This window comes from Agrilus planipennis, unplaced genomic scaffold (genome assembly GCF_000699045.2).
Source record: "Agrilus planipennis isolate EAB-ADULT unplaced genomic scaffold, Apla_2.0 scaffold6, whole genome shotgun sequence".
In the NCBI taxonomy this organism is placed as follows: domain Eukaryota; kingdom Metazoa; phylum Arthropoda; class Insecta; order Coleoptera; family Buprestidae; genus Agrilus; species Agrilus planipennis.
In genome coordinates, this window is record NW_020439302.1 from 1,925,799 (window position 1) to 1,946,489 (window position 20,691).

Genomic DNA, 20,691 nt, shown 5'->3' on the forward strand with positions numbered 1-20,691 from the left:
AAATTACAATTTTCGATTTTAAATGACTAAATTTGCCGTAGAAATAGTAGAATTTATTAGGCAACTTGAAATAATCTCTATTTCGACATGTATTTTAAAAAATGTTTTGACTTTCTTAATTATTACAATTTAATTTGTAATATCAACTTAAATACCTAGTAAATTTATTTCTGCGAGGATTTTATTATATGGTACTACTACAGTCACAGAAAAAATAACAATTACCCTTATTAACAGATTCGATTATGGTTTCGGATAGATTTTTATTTTGGATATTCGATAGTTCCTTTTACAGTTACGGAGTTCTATGACTTCCTAGTCGATCTAGTTTATTTCATCGTTTTTTAACTCATAATAAATGTTTTTTCTTTTGTTTCAGGAATGACTGAATGTTGGCCACAATGGCAACTGTGACTTCCGGGCTCTTATCACCTAATTCTTATGGGTTGAATCAAGGTAAACTTTTCTAACCTACTCCTATATAAGAATCTGTTATAATTCAATAACTTACTGTGATGCATGAAGTTTAGATCAGTAAACATTTGGAAGAATGCCTTCAATTAAAAGAAGGTTGCTACAGTCAGTTTACTTAGAGAAATATACAAGGACCGATTGATATTACTTTTATGTTTTCTACGCCCTTTTGTAATTTTATTACAACCTTTATACAGGAATGATCTTCGAGTTTCTCAGGCAGTTTTACCTACAGGCGTTTTGACAAGAAATTATTAAACGAGTCTATTTTTAACATATTTTCTAATTAATAATAAAAATTGAAAAAGCCAACTGAAGAAAATATTGGAAGGGACCTGTGTATACGTTGCCAGATCAATGTGCACGGGCTGCCCTAATAGGAGTAAATTGTAAAGGTTATTTACGGCGCGATTTAGTGCTTAAATGCAGGAATTTTCGGCTATTTCGCACCGAGTGGCATGGCCGAGAGGTTTAGACCATTGCTTAGCATTCGACAAGACGTCGGTTCGATTCCGGGTCCGTCTGCCTTGTTTCAAGTTTTTCTGTGGTTTCCTTGGATCAGTTAGACAAATACTGGGGCAGTAATATTTCACAGATAATCTTTCATTCTCTTCTGTCTTCATTTCGTCCGTCTCATCTTTCTCTTTCGAACCACCACCCGCGCCCATTCCCAATATTCCTGAAAGGAGACAGAAGAGGACTTTCCGAGATAGTCCAGAGGGACTGTCCGCCCACCAGCATTAGTGGCTGGTGGGAATGAAACACCCGAAAGCTTTTTTTTTACTATTTCGCTCTATAAAACGACTTCACAAGGTAAACACACTAAGCAAATAATAAAATAACAAGCGACTGAACTAACTTCTGACGTCAAACTACCGGCCATATTCTGGCTGTACGGTGTACCTTTCTCTAAGTGAACTGACTGTACTTATTACTCTAAACGGGGTTGAGTAATGGTTTTTATAAGTACTCGTCATTTTTTGGAAAATTGAACTCGATACGCACATAGGACGTTTGAAGTCGAAAGTGACGTGACTGACTGTAGACGGATTGATTAGATCACGTTCATGGAAATCGATCAATAATGAATTTGGTCAGGTCGGTCAGGTTTGCGCCCCGAACAAGTGTCTCGTGTTTAATGTATGTCAGGCCCTATTTATATTATGTCGACCGTTGGACTGACGGCGTAAATTTTTTCGCGTTTATGACACGGCGCGGGACAAAGGGGCCGGGACTTGACTGACGATCGCGGGACCGGGGACGGCAGCGCGGCCGGAAAAACTCTCGACCGGTTGTGTTCGTCTGTTCGGCGGACAATTTGTTTTTCTGTCGTTCGTCAAAATTCGACGACACCGCCGTCTGAGACGGTTTTTGCCTAAATATTTCCTGGACCGACGTGACGGTTTTACAAAATTCGCAAAAACGTCGCACCGGAATCCGCGCCAGCGGCACAATTAAATTTTCATTTCTTAGAATACGGGAACTGGAAAATATTTTAAATTGCCGCTTTTAATTTTTTGGCAAAGCCCTACGTTTTTACTCGTCAAATTCGTGTCATTCCTTGCGACGTCCTCTGCGATCCACGGCCAGTTACAATGAAAGATAGGCAGACTTCAGGGTGTTTCTTTACTAAGAGAATTTTCTACCAGTCTCCTTGTCTTTCATATTAATGACAGACGTTATTTAATTAATTCAATTGGCCTTTGTTGAGTCCCTCCATAAAAAGATCGGACAATATAATACGAAACTTCTTTCAGCTATTACCTTAAATATTTTACCATAAATTGTTCCTCAATAAAATTTAATTTACTTGTACATTTACATGTATGAAATAAAATTTTTAATGCCAGTTTTTAGATTCTCTTATATCTTATTTATTAATTAAAGATTTACTTTTATTTACATTTATTCCTAAATAAAATTTAAACTTTCTTAAATCGATTTATACTGTTTAGCACTTCTCATATCTATTTTATTAATCTCAGACGAAAGACCATTTACTTGTCAAGTATCAATTAGCTACACCCAAATGTGCTTCTAAAGTCTTAATTTCCTTGTGAAACAGGTGAAAATTCTATTGATTCTTAAATATTTACACGAATTTCCAATTACTCAAACTATAAACAGGCTTATACAAAGTACTACACAATTGTATATTAAAATTACTTTCCATTATTTTTTCCGTAATTTTCTTTTGGTTGGATTCTCCGCAACATAGACAATGAAGAACAAGAAGACATAAAACAAATGTTTTCCGTTGTTTCATAAATGATATTAGTCATGCTCTTCATCCCCTACCTAGTAATTTGCTTTTGTAAAAACTCTCGAAACAGGGGTAGGTCCTAATAATCAATACAACGAAATGAAAAGTGAAACAAAAGTGAAAGCAGCCTGTCCTTGCTGCGACCCTCGCTTCTCAAAAATGTTCCAGAATAAACATACCACCCTGTTTAGTGTAAAATTCTCTAATACAGGGATTTTTATCCTTTCAATTTTTTATAATTTATTCCGTAGTTACAAAAACAAAAATTAAGGTACCGAACAGGGAACCAATTAATTTTTTTTACTAAAATAATTAAAACTTAACCTTGCTTAACAATCAGCGGCCTCCCTGATTGGTTGACAGTCTTGTAAAAGATCATAAACTGCAACCATATGTGTTTTATGATTGGAATTTTGCTTACTCCATGTGTATATACAAATGTTTGTGAATTGTTGTAATTGTTAACTATATTTATTTAAAATAGGCAAATTACAAACACATTCCTATTTAGATATGTTACGACCCTGAAAGCCCACGCAAAATGGTGTTTATGCATATACAATTTTCCATTGTTTTGTTGTATTTAAATGTGTAAAATCAATTTAGTTTTTTGTTTTACATGTTAAATAGATTCGTCCATTTTTCCTAAAACTGACTTATGTTTGAAAACATATTTCCTTTATTGTTAACAATTCACACCTTAATTCACAATAACAAATTAGTAAACATGGTAAATTCACCGAATTATACATTAAAATTTTAAGTGATCTTTAAAAAAAAACTAATGATGTAATCGTTGTATCCAAATACAAATTCAATGTTCGCTGCACACAACTTTTTATAATACACAAATAGACAAAATTTTAGTTGTGCTTAATTTATTGCAGACGGTAAATACCGACATATTATTTAACTGATCTACCACCAAATATTGCGAGCGTCATTTCAAGACATATTCCTGCGATACGGTATAAATAAATAAATATTTTACGGATATACCAAATCATAAATTGTTGTTTTCGGTGTAGGAGTCAGTATTGTTACTATTGTTTAGTCAGAATTAGAATTCAGAATAAATATCCGTACTGTAGATAAGTCTACAAAGTACGAAATTTTAATTATGAACAGGAATTATTTTTCGCATGTTTATGATCGAATATGATAAAATTTCAATCAGAAACAAAATCACAAAAAAATTGAATTATTCCATAAAATTTTATCTTCATAAATACTTAATTGATATCATGTGGTATGATAAGGGATACGGGAAGGAGAAAGAGATGGTTAGAAAAGCTTCTTTCCCAATTAAATTTTAATTTTCTATGAAAATTATTGCATTCCGTAGAAACAGCAAAATTTTGTGGAACAACATTAAAAATATATTTTTTATTTGGTTCCCGCATCGTTCCCCTTTGGTAGAAAGCTTTTTCTTTTTTCTCCCTTCACGGGAAGGGGTGAGTCCCGCCTCTGTAATATCTTCTGGTGGAGCAGTGGCGCTATATAAGAATCTGTTATAATTCAATAACTTACTGTGATGCATGAAGTTTAGATCAGTAAACATTTGGAAGAATGCCTTCAATTAAAAGAAGGTTGCTACAGTCAGTTTACTTAGAGAAATATACAAGGACCGATTGATATTACTTTTATGTTTTCTACGCCCTTTTGTAATTTTATTACAACCTTTATACAGGAATGATCTTCGAGTTTCTCAGGCAGTTTTACCTACAGGCGTTTTGACAAGAAATTATTAAACGAGTCTATTTTTAACATATTTTCTAATTAATAATAAAAATTGAAAAAGCCAACTGAAGAAAATATTGGAAGGGACCTGTGTATACGTTGCCAGATCAATGTGCACGGGCTGCCCTAATAGGAGTAAATTGTAAAGGTTATTTACGGCGCGATTTAGTGCTTAAATGTAGGAATTTTCGGCTATTTCGCACCGAGTGGCATGGCCGAGAGGTTTAGACCATTGCTTAGCATTCGACAAGACGTCGGTTCGATTCCGGGTCCGTCTGCCTTGTTTCAAGTTTTTCTGTGGTTTCCTTGGATCAGTTAGACAAATACTGGGGCAGTAATATTTCACAGATAATCTTTCATTCTCTTCTGTCTTCATTTCGTCCGTCTCATCTTTCTCTTTCGAACCACCACCCGCGCCCATTCCCAATATTCCTGAAAGGAGACAGAAGAGGACTTTCCGAGATAGTCCAGAGGGACTGTCCGCCCACCAGCATTAGTGGCTGGTGGGAATGAAACACCCGAAAGCTTTTTTTTTACTATTTCGCTCTATAAAACGACTTCACAAGGTAAACACACTAAGCAAATAATAAAATAACAAGCGACTGAACTAACTTCTGACGTCAAACTACCGGCCATATTCTGGCTGTACGGTGTACCTTTCTCTAAGTGAACTGACTGTACTTATTACTCTAAACGGGGTTGAGTAATGGTTTTTATAAGTACTCGTCATTTTTTGGAAAATTGAACTCGATACGCACATAGGACGTTTGAAGTCGAAAGTGACGTGACTGACTGTAGACGGATTGATTAGATCACGTTCATGGAAATCGATCAATAATGAATTTGGTCAGGTCGGTCAGGTTTGCGCCCCGAACAAGTGTCTCGTGTTTAATGTATGTCAGGCCCTATTTATATTATGTCGACCGTTGGACTGACGGCGTAAATTTTTTCGCGTTTATGACACGGCGCGGGACAAAGGGGCCGGGACTTGACTGACGATCGCGGGACCGGGGACGGCAGCGCGGCCGGAAAAACTCTCGACCGGTTGTGTTCGTCTGTTCGGCGGACAATTTGTTTTTCTGTCGTTCGTCAAAATTCGACGACACCGCCGTCTGAGACGGTTTTTGCCTAAATATTTCCTGGACCGACGTGACGGTTTTACAAAATTCGCAAAAACGTCGCACCGGAATCCGCGCCAGCGGCACAATTAAATTTTCATTTCTTAGAATACGGGAACTGGAAAATATTTTAAATTGCCGCTTTTAATTTTTTGGCAAAGCCCTACGTTTTTACTCGTCAAATTCGTGTCATTCCTTGCGACGTCCTCTGCGATCCACGGCCAGTTACAATGAAAGATAGGCAGACTTCAGGGCGTTTCTTTACTAAGAGAATTTTCTACCAGTCTCCTTGTCTTTCATATTAATGACAGACGTTATTTAATTAATTCAATTGGCCTTTGTTGAGTCCCTCCATAAAAAGATCGGACAATATAATACGAAACTTCTTTCAGCTATTACCTTAAATATTTTACCATAAATTGTTCCTCAATAAAATTTAATTTACTTGTACATTTACATGTATGAAATAAAATTTTTAATGCCAGTTTTTAGATTCTCTTATATCTTATTTATTAATTAAAGATTTACTTTTATTTACATTTATTCCTAAATAAAATTTAAACTTTCTTAAATCGATTTATACTGTTTAGCACTTCTCATATCTATTTTATTAATCTCAGACGAAAGACCATTTACTTGTCAAGTATCAATTAGCTACACCCAAATGTGCTTCTAAAGTCTTAATTTCCTTGTGAAACAGGTGAAAATTCTATTGATTCTTAAATATTTACACGAATTTCCAATTACTCAAACTATAAACAGGCTTATACAAAGTACTACACAATTGTATATTAAAATTACTTTCCATTATTTTTTCCGTAATTTTCTTTTGGTTGGATTCTCCGCAACATAGACAATGAAGAACAAGAAGACATAAAACAAATGTTTTCCGTTGTTTCATAAATGATATTAGTCATGCTCTTCATCCCCTACCTAGTAATTTGCTTTTGTAAAAACTCTCGAAACAGGGGTAGGTCCTAATAATCAATACAACGAAATGAAAAGTGAAACAAAAGTGAAAGCAGCCTGTCCTTGCTGCGACCCTCGCTTCTCAAAAATGTTCCAGAATAAACATACCACCCTGTTTAGTGTAAAATTCTCTAATACAGGGATTTTTATCCTTTCAATTTTTTATAATTTATTCCGTAGTTACAAAAACAAAAATTAAGGTACCGAACAGGGAACCAATTAATTTTTTTTACTAAAATAATTAAAACTTAACCTTGCTTAACAATCAGCTGCCTCCCTGATTGGTTGACAGTCTTGTAAAAGATCATAAACTGCAACCATATGTGTTTTATGATTGGAATTTTGCTTACTCCATGTGTATATACAAATGTTTGTGAATTGTTGTAATTGTTAACTATATTTATTTAAAATAGGCAAATTACAAACACATTCCTATTTAGATATGTTACGACCCTGAAAGCCCACGCAAAATGGTGTTTATGCATATACAATTTTCCATTGTTTTGTTGTATTTAAATGTGTAAAATCAATTTAGTTTTTTGTTTTACATGTTAAATAGATTCGTCCATTTTTCCTAAAACTGACTTATGTTTGAAAACATATTTCCTTTATTGTTAACAATTCACACCTTAATTCACAATAACAAATTAGTAAACATGGTAAATTCACCGAATTATACATTAAAATTTTAAGTGATCTTTAAAAAAAAACTAATGATGTAATCGTTGTATCCAAATACAAATTCAATGTTCGCTGCACACAACTTTTTATAATACACAAATAGACAAAATTTTAGTTGTGCTTAATTTATTGCAGACGGTAAATACCAACATATTATTTAACTGATCTACCACAAAATATTGCTAGCGTCATTTCAAGACATATTCCTGCGATACGGTATAAATAAATAAATATTTTACGGATATACCAAATCATAAATTGTTGTTTTCGGTGTAGGAGTCAGTATTGTTACTATTGTTTAGTCAGAATTAGAATTCAGAATAAATATCCGTACTGTAGATGAGTCTACAAAGTACGAAATTTTAATTATGAACAGGAATTATTTTTCGCATGTTTATGATCGAATATGATAAAATTTCAATCAGAAACAAAATCACAAAAAAATTGAATTATTCCATAAAATTTTATCTTCATAAATACTTAATTGATATCATGTGGTATGATAAGGGATACGGGAAGGAGAAAGAGATGGTTAGAAAAGCTTCTTTCCCAATTAAATTTTAATTTTCTATGAAAATTATTGCATTCCGTAGAAACAGCAAAATTTTGTGGAACAACATTAAAAATATATTTTTTATTTGGTTCCCGCATCGTTCCCCTTTGGTAGAAAGCTTTTTCTTTTTTCTCCCTTCACGGGAAGGGGTGAGTCCCGCCTCTGTAATATCTTCTGGTGGAGCAGTGGCGCAATGTTCTATATATTCTTTTTTTATATATATGATTTAGGCATTTTTACTTGCACCTTATCAACAGTTTTCATTTTTTATTTCAGATCAGGTAGCAGCCAAGATGGCTGCCGAGTCCCGGGAGCCTGATTTCGACCATTATCATCACCGTTCGTCGATGTTCCGCGCTTCAAATCCGCCGCCCTTGGCTTCTAGCGATTCCGAACCGGAGATGTTTCCGTCGTCGACAAACTCCTCGAAAACGTCGGAACCGAAGCGGAACAAGCGGAAAAACTTTAAACCGCGTTGCTCAAACGTTTCGTATTCGGACACGGAAAATAACGAAGCCCTCAATCTGTCCGAGCTCTCGAACAACAACAATTTGAAGAATGTGAGACGCAGAAAAACACTGTCCACGAGGAAGATCGTCGTCGATACCCGTTTCTCACCCATGGATCTCAGTAAGTCGCAGAACGATACCGACAGCAGCTCGGACGATTCGGAAACGTCCGTGAACGACGCGGTCGAAAATTATTTCACGGAAAACGACGGCGATAATGCGGAAAACGAGGAGGAGTCGTACGGAAGCGAGAGGGAGACCGAAAGTCGGATACCGTCCAGTTTTTCTATTCACAATCTCTCGAAACCTCACGTGTCGGAAGTGGGACTCAGTCAGGGACAGGTCAGCGATATGAGGGAGTACGCGTTCAACACCATGAGGGAACTACTGGGCATCTACGGACTCACGTCCGAGGTTGCGGAATCCATTTCACGACAGTTGCCTATTGCGGCGTTTAGTAGTGGTAAGTAAATTTTTCCAGGGTGTTGCAATTAATATTAAAAAGTGGAGACTGTTTCAAAGAATAAGAAAGTCTTGCGGGTGGGTCTGGATTGTCTGTGTTCGGGACCATTAAGGTCCACACAAATAACTTCCCAATACACGGGAGCATATGATTCAAATTACCAGAAAGAGAGAGTCCAACAGCTCATTAACAATGTTAATCGATCGATCGATCGATAAAGGTAAACAACTTCTCTAATGGTGCAATATTAATTTGAAATCATTTTTTCGATTTTTTATTTACCCACTACAAACTACCTCAAAGTAATGAGGGAAAAATTGTTGCTGTTGTCACACCCCCCCCCTCCCCGCCGGAAATCGAACCCGGACCTTTGGCTTTACGCACCAATGTTCTATCACTAAACTACGGTTGGTCGTGGTTGCTGTCGTCACCTCTCGTAGTTTAGTGGTCAGAACATTGGTGAGTAAAGCCAAAGGTCCCGGGTTCGATTCCCGGCGGGGGGGTGTGACAACAGCAACAATTTTTCCCTCATTACTTTGAGGTAGTTTGTAGTGGGTAAATAAAAAATCGAAAAAATTATTTCAAATTAATATTGCATATTAATTCACTATTAAGTAACTAACAATGTCATAGGATTTCTCTAATGGTGATTCGACGATTGGCCAACGCTATTTTCTTCACTTCATCGATGTTTTCGTTTTTTGTTGATGTGCTCGAGCGTCCTGCACGCTCTTTCTCGTTCACATTTTCTCGGCCCTCTAAGAACATTTTCTACCACCGATAAGCGTTTAACCCGTAAACAAAATTGGCCGTTAATATTCACATATTGATTCATTAATCTGTACACACAGGAGGATATTCTATCTGTATAATATCAAATAGAAAGGTTAGAATTCTCATGCTTTCAACAAAAAAAAATATATATATAACCCTCAGGGATTTGAAAGAAGATCCATATTTTTTCAGTTGCATTTAAAGGGTCGGTCTATCATAAGTTTAAAATTACAACCCTTCAGAACAAACCATTACCACATATTAAGAGAAATTACCACAAATAAACTGTCTGTAGCCTTGTGTCTATTCCACTCTCTTGTAGCAGACCTTTCCGTTTTCTGGCATTGTTATTAAGGCAGAGACCGTTACGAATCATATGGGCGAGCGTGTCTGCTAAAACGTTTTCACCCCAAATATCTGGGATCGAGACACTTGAGTGTGTGAAATTCCGTATTTTATGCTTTTTGTGAGCTCGCCTGCGGGCCAAGGGGTTGATGACAAAAGAACGACGGTGCAGGGCTTTTTTTTCGTTATTTTTTTTATAGATCTGAAAACCGATACCTTTATTAGCAAATAAAAAAAATACTCACTCGTCTCTCTCTCTCTTTATTTGCCTCCTAAAATTCTTAAGAAAAGGAGGGTCGGTTGCACCCGATCCCGATTTTTTTATCTGACTGATTTATATGGTAAATTGAACAATTTTTCACCGAGTTAGGGAATAAGACATCCTTTTGTTTACAGGGTGAATTTTGACCTCCATCGGCGAGGGTAGTTTAAAAGTATTTACGGCTTTTATTTACATGCCAAGGATAGGGGTGACTACTAAGACGTGTGTGAACTTTTTTCCACCTATAGGGTTGATATAAAAATACGTAATGCGAACGTTAAAATTCCGTTGACAATAAAAATATGTATCTAGCAAAATAAAATTTTTGTCCGATGGACGGCGTCCCACAAGGATGCTTTCCGGGTCCGCTGTTATTATTATATTTACTTGGGTAAATCGATCAGAGTTACGGATGTTTGGGAGGTACAATCGGAGACAACAGTACATAAAATTAGAAATTCGTGATTAATTAGGTTTTGCAGCATATCATGAGGTAAATAAATACTATCTATACTAAAAAAAAAGTATACAGTTTGAGAGAAAATAATGAATAATATGGAACATTTTTAACTGACTTTTGGCAGTGAATATGCCTTGATTTCAACTTCGAAACAAAAAAATATTTAGTTTCAATCTTTATTAATAATGAGCGTAAAACTTTTTAATATGTTTAAATAATAATTAAAACTTTAAAATTGCATTTATTTCAGACAATTATAAATATTATCAAGTAAAAACGAGATTTTCAGCTAATTTTTCATTTTTTCCTCGATAACCATTTTGAATAATTTGAATAACCTTACGCCAAAGTGATTCTCCAGAGTTACTTCTTATAAAAGTTTGAAATTTCGGGTAGCTTTTTTTCTGTTAATAAAAATAAATTTAATCTGTTCGTTTAACGAATCTGCATAAAATGACGTGTAAAATTACAATTTTTTAAAATTTCAATAACTTCTTAGCGGTTTAGTGAATCGATTTGTAATTTTTACAGGAGTTTTAGAATTGAATGGGGAACGTTCTTCCAAATTTTTATTTGTCTCGTAGCATTTTGACGTACCTCCCAAACATCCTTAAGGAAGTTTGAAGCGTAAGAAACGATAATAATAATAATAATAATGCTACATACATACATACATACATAACAAAAATATAGACGTGATAAATGGTCGTTTGATTTTGTTAACAAAATCCCACCTCTTGCGCACCCCACTTGTTCTAAATTAGCGTAACATCGTTTAATTACTAATTGTTCCACTAACGTTATCCTTAGTAATTTATGAGCAGTTTGTTTTGAAAGTAGGCTTGATTGTTGGCAGTTAATATTAGTCCATTTATAATTGACCATAAGCCTATTTATATTGTTGTAAGCGAACACTTGGCGTGTATGCACGCTTGTACGTGTCCAGTTTACATGTATACATAGGTCGAACGTTCGCTAAAAATTCACTTTATTATTTATTTATACAAACAACGCTTTTCTTTCCAATGAAACCTTCGTGAGAAAGTTGTTATTATTTTTGTCTAAACAACCCCGTTAACGATAATAAATAATCGTATGTTATTCGAACGGCTACAGCGAACACGAACGTACTGTCACAGAATAATCAATATGGCGAATGCTGAATATACAGTTGGGACGCCATATTGGCGAATCGAAAACTTTTGTTTTGTTAGCTTGTTTTATCTATAAACAACATTTGGGTAGCAGTGATGCAACTAATTAACTATACCAAGAGGCCAAGGAGTTAAAAAACAATCAAGCTAAAAAAAATTGCGCTTTACTGTCAAACTTTTTTGTTTCGAAGCTACGTACAATATCGCTGTTGTTAAATCCTTACAATATTAGATCACGATACTCTGTTCGTGTTGTCTTTTCCTACAACAATCTTTGATCCTAATAAATTAACCGCTTCTCGTTCGAGGTTTTCAGTTGTAAAAGTCCGAGTGACAAAAGCTGGACTACCTATATATATAAACGATAAAGAATGTGAGACAAACTGTACATACGTTTTACTTGATTCGTACTTTAGATTTTACATTTTTCTTGCAACAGAGACGGTCACCGCTGAAAATAGCAAATTGTACAAATCGCGATTTGATTGAAATGTGTACAACACACACAATACTAATAAATATATGTTTGTGTTTATTTGTCGAAAATCCTTGAAATAATAAAACTCAAGAGTTATATGCCCAGGTTGCTTTTCTATGGAAACGTAATTTTTAATACGCGAAAGGTGTTGCGGAAGGCTCCGCTTCTACGCGATTAAAAACCGTCGCTCTCTTTTATAATAGATACATAATAATAAAAGAGGTTACAAATTTACGTTTTATGGCTGGAATTTTTATTCCGAACGAAATTGATTAACCCATCCATCATCGCTGTTTTTTATTCCTATTAGATTATTATATACCATATAAGAGGCGAAACTGTACGCCCGTGTAGCATCATCACGAAATCTATTTCGAATTTTATGTTTGACATTTTAACTCGAAATGTGCTAAAAACACTCCCTGACACATCGTCGTCGCGTTTACGTCAATTTTATCGTTAACTTTCTCAACTTTTAAAATTGTTACAAGCTCAGACAGTTCAGTTTATTATTACTGTATTAGTTTACAACTTTCAATCAGTTTAGAACTTTTAATGGCGAAATCATTGTGGAACATGAATATTGTAACAACTGTAATGACATCTATCTACGTGGGGTATTATGGAAGAACCACAAAATATAGAATTGTAGAACGCGTAATATAATAGACGACTGTATTTTGAAAAATTATTGTTTCAATTACGAAAATATTAAAATCTCACTTGTGTAGAATCAAACCGTCTAAAAAAAGTAGAAGATGCCGGCTGTGAAGAACGGCGAAACGTTTGTAGCAGGGCAAGGGGCAGGGCAACACTACCCAGAAAACTAACCCAACGTATATCCTGCCTTATTATTTCAGATAATAAAAAACAACACTGTGTCATTAATTTTATTATCTTACCGAATTGTTTTCGTTTAGTTAACAAACTGTCCCCATAAAGATAAGTGGGTGAATTGATTTTAATGAGGTTATAAACATTCATTTAAAATTTAAATACCTTTTCCAGCTGAACTGGTAAAGAAATGGATAATTATTACATTGGAATTGAATGGATTATAAACTGCTTGTTCGTAAATGATTGGAACTGCTTTAAAACAAAGGGTTTAGGCCTGTAATCCCACGTAAGGCTGGAGTCTGGGGCGCCACAATTTACAGATCGCGACAGACTTGTATGTAGTCTTGCGTTTTAGTTAAAATTGTTTTTCAGTCTTAAAAAAAAATTGCGGTCTTCGTTCTACGTGGTATTTTTCAACAAATTAACCAATTAGTTACTTAATTACAATGATTAAAAGTTTATTTTCACGTTCGATAAAAAATATAACTCATTTGCATTATATTGCAAGTACCAACACGGTTTATATGTATAGAAATGGGTTTTTCAATTACGGCTAGGTAATTCGGTCTCCACAGGACGGTCTCGGTTGATTATTTCTTCGGCCATTCATTAAATGATTCTCCGGTTGAGGCCGAAGACCTTTACCTACTGCATACGCATAATGACATAATTCACAATTTGTTTACAATTCTCATAAATAATTTACCAACGACAGTTTACGTTAACTGCCTGTGTAGATGGAGCGTTCGTCCAGTTCAGTAGCAATTTACATTTTATTTCTATTGGTAGAACAGCAGAATACTAGGGAAATTTTACAAAAACAAAGTTAAATTATCTTACGTAGGGCTGGGCTAGAATAGGTTTCATTCTATTTGTATACTATATTTTGTATTATTTAATGATTTTATAGTTGGTTTCTTATCAAAGGCATTTGCTAATTTTTTAAGTATTGGAGTTTTTCTGGACTAATAGTGGTGTTTGCACTATATCATAAAAATTGAGTATGATTCATATTTCTCTGTTTGAAGTTATTGAGATACAGTTTTTCTATCTTTATGTTATAGTTTCTTCAGTTCAGCAACAAATAATTCCTCTGTAAGCTTCCTTATTTATCTTTGTCACCCGTTTTAATTCGAAAAAGGACACTGATGTCAAAATAGTTTGTTTAGCGTGAAAGATCAGAGCCAAAATATTTTATATCAAAATATTTACAACCCCATTTTGTTTCTGATCTTTTACACATTGTAAAAAGAGAACGAAATGGAATCCATAAGTTTCTTTAGCTTTGGGTTCATCTAATAAGTGAAGTTTTTCGAATAGTTTTCTAAGAATTTTGGATTATATGCATTTATTAGCACACCACAATATCTTGTAGTTTTCAGTTTTACGCAGCGGGCGTATATCGATTCGATATTGTTTTGCGAGCTGTTTTGTCGTAATTCATAGAATTTCGTAGTTTCTTGGTAAAGGTACTATAAGTTTTGATTTGGCAGGTGCTGATATCAATCTGGAACTTCAAAATTCCATGTACTTTGACATTGAACCCGAAAAACAATACCGATCCAATATTTTAGATTTTCCATTTCCAAGTATTTCAAATAAATCTCAACTCTGATGTTGACCCTTGTACCTGAATACTCTCGCTTAAAACAATAGGCTGAAACAATTGTAAGGCATCACACACTAAATGGTTGTTTAATCCTCAGATAATATACGTTGATTTTTCTTTAAAAATCTTCCATCTTCATGGCGTGAAACTCTACCAAATATTCAATTTAACTGCCATACATAGCAGATACTGTTTGCAAAATTTATTTCGTCAGATGAATATTACGTAGGTTCAATATGTTTCGACAGGGGGCCCCAGCGCAGTGTAGCAATTTTATTATTTTTTTTTGGCCGTTGTAAACCCGATTGGCTTCTATCATTTGGGCATTGACGGTTAATAATTAAGAAGAGCGCGAACCTGTAATACCGCGTAAATATTTACGCGAAAATAAATGCACGTACATGATAAATAATAGTTGTTATACTGTGAGGCGAACTCCGAACCGATTCATCAACGTCATGAGATTACATAAATAGGTGTATGAGAATCTCGGCGATCATTATTCATTATTTGCAAATTCTGGATTCCAGTTAGGCCACGTCCACTTCTGTATTTCCCGAAAAATATGACAAGCTAATTATACCGAGTTTCTTAATAACGTACGAGGCTCATTTACTTACTCATCGAAATAGTAATTTACATACACTCAACGTCTTGCAAAATATTGAATACATAAACGCCTCCGTTTAATATTGAGAAGGCAACAGAATCTTCTTTATAAATAAAAAATCGGTTAATCTCATACAAAAGATGTAGAAACTTGTGTCGCAAGGTTAGGTTAGGTTAGGTTGCACCACCATGGTAGGCAAGGAGATGTTTTGGGGTCTGACCAAAGCACTAGATACAGGTTCCGATTGCATACTGTATCTGTCTACGCAAAATAAGTGTATAATTCAACATCAAAGTATAGTTTAGTATATATAGGAATTGGAACAAGATTTTAATTTATGTTTCGTATTCGTTTCACACCAGTGGCGTGCTTCTTCAGAGGTTGTTTCATCTCTGATGCTGGATGTGGATAGAAATAAACAATATTTCAATAAAATGTGTTAGTAAATGCATATCTGCTTGGAATTCGTGGAATTCTCTTGGTATTAATTCGAGGTAAATCGTAATATTTTGTTAAACAGTTATGTCGTTTTACATTCCTATATAATAATTTTCAGTCTCTCTCCAGTCTCTCAGTCTTTCAGCGTCTCTGAGAGCGTCTCTCACAGTCTTTCACAGTGTCTCAGTTATTGCCTAGGTGTTTTTATGGATCTCTCACAGTCTCTGTATGAGGTACTCGAACGATAAAATTGTTAATTCAGAGATTCGAGTCTCTCACAGAGAGACTGAATGAATAAAACTGAAAAATTGAGAGACTCGAGTCTCTCGTAGAAAGACTGGGATCTCTGAAATATGTTGAACTTTGAAATTTTAATCATGTCTATCGAGACAACACTTATTGAGAGATTCTCGTTCAGAGATTCGAGTCTCTCATTCAAAGACTGGACACGAAATGAGGATCTCTCTATGAGCGACTCGAGTCTCTCGTTCAGAGACTGGATACGAAATGAGCATCTCTCTATGAGCGACTCGAGTCTCTCGTTCAGAGACGCTAAACGGTTTTTTTGACAGTCTCAGCGACACCAGAGAGACTCGATTAGAGACGGAGACTCGAGTCTCGCTTTCAGAGACTGAGAGACTGAACATTTTTGTCTCGGGGCCCAATTTTGCTATTGTTTTATACTTCATAATGTTACAAAAGAAAGTGCATATTTATGTATCGTCGTACTAGCGAGAACTGTTCGAAATTGTCTCATTCTCTCGAACTGATTAAAACTACTCGAAGACAAAGAGTGAGCGAAAGATAGGCAAAGGATAAGGACAACGATCGTCGAAATCATTATTTCCAATATAGCAGCCTCTTATTCATGAATGTAAATTCCCTAGTATTGAGAAAGACCGTGAACGGGTTATGATAGTGAATTATTGAATCGCAATGTTAATATGCAACACAATCCAAACTGTGTACAGCAACGCAACTGAGCGGCTGCATATGGTCTCCGCGCGCATTTGAAATTTATTCCAGTTGTTTGTTGTTCGGGATATAAAATAATGTCAGGGATGAGAGACAGAGAGGGAGAGAGAGAGAAGATACTATAATAGTAAATAAAAACTTAGAAATGTATACAGGGTGTTTTGTTCAACGACAAATTCGCCAAAAAGTAAACTGCATTAATTAAGACACTGCACCGCTTTAGTTTTAGGTACTAACGCGCAATTCACGATTCATAATCTGGAAGCTGCGCGCGAAATCTTTACGTCATCGCCTGGAGTACGGAAAGCATATTTAGATAATAAGTGGTTATAGAAACAGGGGATGCAGGGCTAAATATAGACGTTTGACAGTGCCCTTTTTTCTTTTAATATTTACATTTATAATTAATTATAAATAACTCGACATTAAAAGACAAAGAATCAACTTTATACGTCATCATCTTCATAAGGCAGTCAGTCCTAAGACTGGTTGGGTTGGACACGCACCTTCACTCTTTCCAGTCCTGAGCTAATCTTCGCATTTCCCTAAAACTAGAACTTAACTATTTGCGAACAGTAATCTAATCTAGGTCTACCTCTACCCATTCTTTCGTCTCCTTTCTTTACATTCGCTCTTTCCCCAATTTTTCTTCCCATGCATACCGGTATTTTTGTTTTACTTTTATTTATTTTCATACAATACTGTTTTGTCAATACAGCTTCCATTTTATTTGAAGCTATCTCCAACTCGCTTGTTACTAGATGCTTATACTACTATATCATCTACAATTCAAAGCATACTAATCTTTTGCCCCTGTATATCTATCCCTACAGTTGTACTGTCTTTAATGATGTTGATCGCGTCTTCGATGTATAGATTAAAAAGTAGCGGTGACAATGTGCATCCCTGTCTGACTCCCTTCCTAAAAATTTACTTCTCTACGTTGCAGCCCCAGCTGTACAACTGCCTGTTGCTCTTTATAGAAACTAAGTGTCACACTTCTATATCTGTAACTCATCCCTACATTTTTAACTATATTTTACATCTCATTCCAGTTAACATAGTCAAAATCTTTTTCCAAATCTACAAACCCTCTTTTCCTTTTTCTATCGCTTTCTCTATTGTTACCCGCAAAGCTAGAATGGTCTCCCGCGTTCCTCTGTTTCTTATAAACCCAAATTGATCTTCTCCTAATAAAACTTAATACATAGATCATTTTTATTAATGTCCTATTGACTGGAGAACATCTCAAACAAAAACGCTGTCCATCCAGGATGTCAATAACAAGATACATGGTCACTTACTTTTACGCGTAACAAGAATAGCATTGTCTTTTTGCTTTAAATACATATATCCTGTTTTTGATCCCTTTTACTTGCCTCAATCAAGGACTACTCCACAGATCTACAGTGTATGTGTAGGTACAATGTATCCAATGGTCTTTCACATACTTATTGCATTTCAAATACACGCCGTTTGTCCAGTTTCACTATGTGTCGCTCCAATTGTTGTTACTACGCATACTATTTAATTACGGTATAAATCAATATGCGGAAAGTATAAAACTGCAAAACGGTTATGTAGACATTTTGAAATATTACTACGTCTCTCATTATTAAACGCCTTCAGAACAAATTGTTACGTATGTCTCGCGTTTTCACTCCAGACTAAAAATTACACTTACAATAATTATTCAAAATATCTAGAGAAATGCATATCCTATACATATAAACATAATACATGCCTGTATGTATGAGTAAACTGGACTTAAACACGCACAGGTACTTTTTCAGTTAACAATATCAATTACAATCGTTTGTGAATTATTCAGATTATTTTCCCTTTCAGTTATTGCAATAATTGTAAGCTATAAACTTCCCATTTGGAGCTGCAACACTTGAAATGTGCTACAACTGTTGCAAGTGTGGTAGATGTGCAGAACTACTCAATAGTAGCATCATAATCATCATCAACATCATAGGTTTCGTTAGTCCTAAAACCTATTGGACACGCACCTCCAATCGTTCCTATCCTGAACTTATCTTCGCATTGCAGAAATCAGGATATTAAATAGAAAGAATACTTGGGTACTGCGGTCTATCTATTGAAATTCATTATAATCTAATAATTTAGCGTCTCCAAATCGTTGTGGTATCCCTTATTACGTACATTATTGAACTGGGCCGCACGAGATAGCTCTGCGCTGTTTCGGAAACCCGCACCATTCTCTTCTCCGCCTATTTATTAGGATAAAGCTGCGAATCTGTACGGATTATTGAGCTGCACTCAACCCAGCTAAATGATCTCTACCGATGCTTTCCATTGAAAACATATTTAAGGGTACCAAAAACTTATAGCTTCAGTGAGAAGATTATAAACATTATTAGAAAGACATTTTCGTTCTAAGCCATTTCCCTATTTTACTCTGTGAAATTTTGAAGATTTCTGATTACCTTGATGACTACATTTTCAGTGACGACCTTCTATGACTACCTCAGACTAAAAGTTCATGACAGACTAGTCCGAAAAGACGCTCAGAATTCTACAAAGTAATATTCTCATTTGTATGGAAAGAATAGACATCTTCTTCTAATCGTAATGTGTTCGTGGGCACAGCAGTTTCGATTCGAAATTAATTTGTTTAATGTCTGTCGGAAGCAAAAGAGGCGGCTCTAAATTAGATTTTTAACACCGTTTTGGAAGCTGTCGAACCATCGATAGCACTCATTTTATTGAGACATAAACGCACCGTATTTTTCGTTAATCTAAAGTTTAGATTCTATTAAAACCATAAAAGTCAGCGCTTTGGCACTCTAAGCGTGTGATGGCGCATTAATTATCGCGCCGTCTCCGTTACACCTGTTGACCGTCGCGATCCTCTCTCTCCGACCCGTTCGACGTTCGTCCGACAGCTGTGCATACATTTATTTTGTTTTATTGCCAAGCGCCGCTCCGATTCTACTTCTGTTTGATTTTCTGGAGGTTTACCTACGTTGTTCAACAGCGGCCAGTAGTCAACCCAACTCCACATGAAACCATCAAAAACATAAAAAAAAATATCATACCTACCCTAAAGTGCTGCCACTAATGACGATCCCCCTGTATGTAGACTGATTAGCAAGTCATTATGTAATTTATTTTAGAATGTCTTATAACAACATGAAGAATTAGAAGAAATAGGTGATTTTCGGTATCTAGGAAGTAACCTAACTCAAGATAGAAAGAGTGGTAGAGATATAAAACAAAGGATAGTGCAGGGTCGAGTCGTCTTTAACAGAAAGAAGTCACTTCTATGCTCTCGAACAGTTAATTGAGACATTCGAAAAAGATTGTTAAAGGAGTATGTCTAAGAGAGCGGTGCTGTACGGGTGCGAAACATATACGTTAGGGTTAGATGTATTCGAAATTAGGCGAATGATGAGGATACCGTGGATAGAAATGAAGAGATATTAGAAAGTATAGAAGAACAGGGGCTCTATGGAAGTCAATAAGTAGTGTCCGACCGAAACTGGTTTTTACGACCGAAACCGAAACCGAAACCGAATTTCGGCAACGGTCTCAGTTTCGGCCGAAACCGAAACCGAAACCTAAACTTCCTTATAAGGATAATGTTTTGAGAGAAAAATAAAGAAAACGTTATTATAATCAGTCAGTTTTATTTTTTTATCTTTAAATCACATAGCTCTGCAGTCTTTGACATTTTCACTTATTGATAATCAAATCAAAATCAACATAACAACCCCTCATTTAAGGAAATACTTTAATTAAGCCTTAAAAATACTTAAAATAGGTGAGATGTTTATTTGAGTAAGTATAGTAGACTAGACTCATTTTTCTTTTGAAGATTATTCATGCTTTTTTATGTCTATGTCTACTAATCTACTTCGCTTGGATGGAATTTAACGCGCCGAACATGACCGAGCAGAGCGCGAGAACTCCCGAACGCAGTTTCGGTTTCGGTCGTAGTTTCGGCAGGTTT

At 35.5% G+C, this 20,691-nt stretch overlaps 1 protein-coding gene across 1 annotated transcript in view; it reads left to right on the forward strand.

Moving 5' to 3' along the window:
• Window positions 1–20,691, forward strand: part of LOC112905644 — a 135,835-nt gene that overhangs the window by 73,068 nt on the left and 42,076 nt on the right. The window contains exons 2-3 of the mRNA XM_025978444.1: window positions 380–456; window positions 8,075–8,770. Of these exons, the coding sequence (XP_025834229.1) occupies window positions 390–456; window positions 8,075–8,770 (763 nt within the window). The 5' untranslated portion in view covers window positions 380–389. The remainder of the gene's footprint in view (window positions 1–379; window positions 457–8,074; window positions 8,771–20,691) is intronic.